The 4,901-nt window shown below is 41.6% G+C and overlaps 1 protein-coding gene across 1 annotated transcript in view; it reads right to left on the bottom strand.

The window, feature by feature from the left end:
- Positions 1 to 4,155: 4,155 nt before the first annotated feature.
- Positions 4,156 to 4,901, bottom strand: part of DNAAF1 (dynein, axonemal, assembly factor 1) — a 12,856-nt gene continuing 12,110 nt past the window's right edge. Inside the window, exons 10-11 of the mRNA XM_009320815.1 lie at positions 4,557 to 4,901; positions 4,156 to 4,244 (exon numbers count right to left, since the gene is read on the bottom strand). The exon at positions 4,557 to 4,901 is cut by the window's right edge and continues 16 nt beyond it. Coding sequence (XP_009319090.1) covers positions 4,156 to 4,244; positions 4,557 to 4,901 — 434 coding nt within the window. The remainder of the gene's footprint in view (positions 4,245 to 4,556) is intronic.

Genomic DNA, 4,901 nt, shown 5'->3' with positions numbered 1-4,901 from the left:
ACTCCCTACTTTAAAAAAAAAAAAAAGGGGGGGGGGGATACTCTTCTGCACGCACAATTTTCCATTTGCAAAGAGGACTGAGAGAGCGTACTCTGCGTTTTGGTGCTGGCTGTGTTCCATGTCCAGTCCAATGACTTCTTTCCTTGGCCTTGACCTGTTCTATTTCCCCTGAAGATGTGCCTGTTGGTTTATTGATGTATAAAATCTGATGAAACAGTTTAATTGATTGGATCCCCTTTTTAGAAGGACTCTCAGCTGCTCAGTGTAGGAGAAGAGGCAGAAGGGTCAGTCCACCACATCCCACTAACTTTTCTTCTGTCCTTTGTGCATCTGAGACCAGCCTCCAAAGGTTGAATTAATCTTCCTCCTCCATGTGGTTTCTGACAACTGAGTTTCTCAACAAAGCAGAGCTTTGTTTTTTACGCTGTAGTTCTAATGAGAACGTATTATTTATCTCAGTATCCTCTAACGGAGTTGCTTTTCCTTAGGAAAGCTACCCAAATGCAGTAAGGCAGACCCGGGAAATTCAACTAACTCAGGCCTCCTAAGGGCTTAGACAGGGAGGTGTAAGCCGTGCCGGTATCATTTGAAGAACTGCTCTGCCCACTTTCATTGCCGTGACGATTCTTGGTTCTGAACCATATTTCTGAGCATCTTGAATGGCCAAGCAGCATCCACCCCAAAATGTAGTCAACCAATCAGATGAATGCAGGCTCAAATTCTCCTTAATAAGATGAGCATGTTTTAAATGGACCTTCCTGTCACAGCCCTTTCCTCCATCCATTTATCAGTATGTGAACAGATGTGTTAGTTCAGAAACATTCACTTTTGAGCACATTTTTCCCCAGCTAACTACCGTGTGCTGGGAGCTCTGTCACCACCTTGGTGGCGCAGTCTTTGCAGAAGCGAGGTTGTGAGAGCTTCTGAATTAATTCCAGCCACTGTTTTCGTGTTCAGGACTAAGGGAAAATTCTGGCAGCCCCCATTGGCCTGGTATTTAGATGATGTGCTTGAGTGTGTCATGGACAAGGTTTTCCTTTTTGACAGATTTGTGCTTAGAAAGTTCACCTAGATCAGCCCATTTGCCACTGTATTTTGTCATTTCCAGCAATGGAAAGTCGTTGAGTTGCACTCTGTTTACTTCTTTTCTCATAGGTAATTGAAAACGATCTGGTGTCTCATATCACCTGACAGAGTACGTTATCCCTGTTCAAGATTTACATCCTTCTCTGAACCTTCACACACTAGATTGCCTTAATGTTAACACTGAATGTATTGATCCAATGAGGTATTTAAGCATGTGCTTAACTTCAAGCTCCTGAGTAGTTTTCCCGTATTTTTATGAAGCCCATCACATGCTTGAGGTTCGACATATGCTTCAGTGTCTTACTGGATTTGTCTAGTTGGGGTTGAGAAATGAACCATCTTAGGAGAGCTACTTGCAAGTAGACAAAGGTGCAACTCAACCAACAAGGGTACCTGTCACCATCTCCGGCTGCAGCATTTTTTATAGAGCGAGGTGGCAGACTGCACTCGCTGTGAGTAGCCACTCAGGACGGTTCTTGGGTTTTTCTTCAGGCTTTTTGCTCTACTATAAACATGAGATTGGGTCTTGATGGTGAGAGAGGAACCTCCGGGAACAGTATTCGAGAGCCACTCCTCTGAAGAAGCGAGCTTGTGTTCCTCGGCTTTTTACATTGTTAATTTTACTTGAAGGTGATGTGCTGAGACTGCGTTTTTGCACTATGCTGTACATTTGTAAAGTTTTACAGAAAACACTAATTAAATATGTTTCCTTTTTCTCATTTAGTCCTGCTCTGGCATTTCTCTCACTACTTTCGCCTACCCCTCACTCCTTTCCTCCTTCCCAAGTCCTCACCGACAAATGAAAACAGCTTCCAGGAATCCAGGAGATTCACCTGTGAGATAATGTAGGGCCCACTGACGGGTTGTGATTGTCTGTGTGAAAAAAACAGGAACTGGAGAGATCTAGTGTGTAAAATGTGGCAAAGTAAACACAGCTCAGAAAGCAGCTGGATTCTTCAAACTAAAATGCCGGTCAGGGTGGGTATATCAGGTAAAGTCAGGATCAGAGTAAAAGAATCTATAGTTCTTGAAATGACTTGCATTTGTTATCCTTTTATCCTTTTTTCCTTGCTTTCAGTGATAATAGAGCTCAAGCTTCACTCTTGGAATTACTTTTAAAAATCTTTCGTTTATAAACTTTTTTCTTTTTTAAGTGTGACTTGATAATACGGTCCTTCCTACTCATTTGTTCTTGTTGCGATAAGGGGGTACCAGGACAGGCACTAAAACACAGCACAAAAAATGCACAACAGAAAGCCCTCAAAGTAGACCTTATCCAGCTTTCTTTCAGAAAAGGGAAGCAGATATTTTTTAGGACCGAGCTCACAAATGTTGTTGGCAGCATTTGCAGCTTTCTAAAGAGAAGATTCCTGTGAAGACGCTTTCAAACGAGCCTGTTCTCCACAAGCCCTGGCTCATCCTCCTGCCCTTTCCTGGAGGCCAAGGATTTTACCAGCGTGTTTTTACTGATGGAAAGTGGAAAATGGCTGAAGTTTCAAGCGATTTGTGCTGTCTTCCATGAGGGCTTTTATGATTATTTTGTGTAATGGTTAGGACCAGTTCTCTTACCACCAGATGGCACCTGAGCCCAGCTAATTGGAAATAAATCTTTTCAACAAGCCCATGGTAATATTTTTTTTCGTTAAATGTGCACACCTACAAGACCTGTTCAATTCTATTTACTACAAATTATTAGAGATTTATAGAAATATGAAAAGAGACATCCACCTAAACTTGCGTATGGCTTAATGAAGTGAGGTCACTTAAAGCCTAGCTTATTCCTGATGTTGCGGTTGTTCGTTACATCGTAAAAACAACGTCAGCCCTTGAAGATGAGGCCAACTCTTTTATGATGTGCTTAAACAGTGTTATTTTTTTTAACTGAATAGCACAGCCGCTTCTGTGTTAGGAAAATGAGAGCCGTTAATGCCTCAGCAGAATTGGCCAAGAGTCGTCCCATTTCCCCCAACTCTTTTTTTGCGGTGTCGCAGAGGAAGCACTGCTCTTGAGCAATCTCCGCTTCCTTGAATGTTATTCTCTAGCTCAGAAGGGGGAGAAGGAAAAAAAAAATGGAAGGGAATAAGAGAGAACCTGGCTGAGGCATCACTGCTGTTATCCTCCATCTCACTTTGGCTCAAGACTACCACTGTGATGTAAAAGAGAAGCTAACGAGAGAAGAATTCCTTGGGTCGGCTTTCTACACCAAAGCTGTCTTTCTGCTGCTACTGACTGGCTGGTTATTTTCCTGTTATATTCAAAATCTGGATCCTGAGAGGTATATCACAAGGAAAAAATATGAAAATGGCAGAAATAAGTACATGCTTCATCACAGATTGCCCTAAAAGGTAAAACCAGATTCTTCATGCATGGACACTTTCTGCATCTGTTTTTGCATAAACAATCATCATGTCTGTGAATAGCAGATCTGTAAAATATCACGTTAAGAAGCAATCTCCATTTGTCATTGAAGTCCATCTGGTATGACATATACTGGTAAGGAGATGATACGAGTTAAAAATGTATTTGGTTACAAGTAGAATCTTTATGTAGTTCAAATGACAGAAACACGTTACATTATGGATTGAAACTACGGATGTAATGAAACCTTAAGACAGAAACATTTAACTAAGTAATTCCTAGAAGGATGCAAGGGGAAAAAAAATACTTAAGAGAGTGGAATTTAACCTTAAAACGGTAGTACCCTCACTTTCAAAGCAGTGAATGCTGCCAGCTGCCCTGAAGAGCTTGGGGGCCGAGGGATCTCCAACAGCTTTGGCCATGGGAACACAAGGCGCTTCTTACCTGCGGGTTACAGAGGATTATGCGCTTTTTTCACAATGGCACAACCAAAACTTCTGCCCTGCAGGTCAGATGCTGGAGGCCGCAGCAGCCTCTGACTGACTGAAACACTAAGTCCTCCTGTTGAAGGCGGTGGTTTTTATATCACAGTAACTGTTACATCAGTTTTAACTAACGGTCCCATTGCCGAGCTCTGCATTTTGAGAAAAACCGCAAGCAGTCAGCCAGGCACGGTGCTCCAGATCTGGTCTGGGTTTTTTTCCAAAGTGATTAATCTAATCCACTCTCACTGTCCTTGTCATCTTGTGCTTCGTGAGGACATCCTTCACCCTCAGCCAGGCACTGTACTTCTCCGTTCCCTGTTGAAAGCGTGAAGGCAAAAGGCAGATGAAACTCACTGGTAGTCTTTAATATTGGAAAAAGAAATGTAGAGCCCATTTTTTTAAAACCATTTATATAAAACTCAGCCAGAACTTCTGTGTAGAAAAAGAGAAAATAACATTTTAATTCCTAATTCATTAGGATTCCCACATAAATAAAAGGAAGAGGTGATTGTTAACTAACAGTGGATTGAAAATTTTTTCAACAAGAGCTGGACAAATCCTTCCTTTTAGTGTGTATGTGCCACCTGTCTTTTTCTCTGTGATTAATTATAATTACTGTAATCTTACCATCCTCTTCCCATGAGCTTGGGTCATCTGGTCGACTGCAGACTGGTGACAATAGTAGATTATCCTTGGGCTCAGTGATAACCTCTTGTATCAAGGGTTTCAAGGGGGTTGCCTGTTTATCTTTGATCTCCAGGTATCTGTCGGAATTAGCAGGCTCTGTAAAGAAGCTTTCAACAAGGGGTCTTAAGTGCTCCTTTTCATGCTCTTTATGTATCTTACACACATTTGAAAAAATTGCTGTTGGAACTTCTTCTCCTACTGAATTCTCAAACATGCTTTTATTGTTTTCCTCTACTGCAGAATCGCTGTCATTTGTCATTTCAGAAATTATTTCAATCTTTGGGT

Source organism: Pygoscelis adeliae, unplaced genomic scaffold (assembly GCF_000699105.1).
Source record: "Pygoscelis adeliae isolate BGI_AS28 unplaced genomic scaffold, ASM69910v1 Scaffold63, whole genome shotgun sequence".
NCBI lineage: Eukaryota > Metazoa > Chordata > Aves > Sphenisciformes > Spheniscidae > Pygoscelis > Pygoscelis adeliae.
The sequence above is the reverse complement of the archived record's forward strand: the minus strand, read 5'-3'. Positions and strand labels throughout refer to the sequence as shown.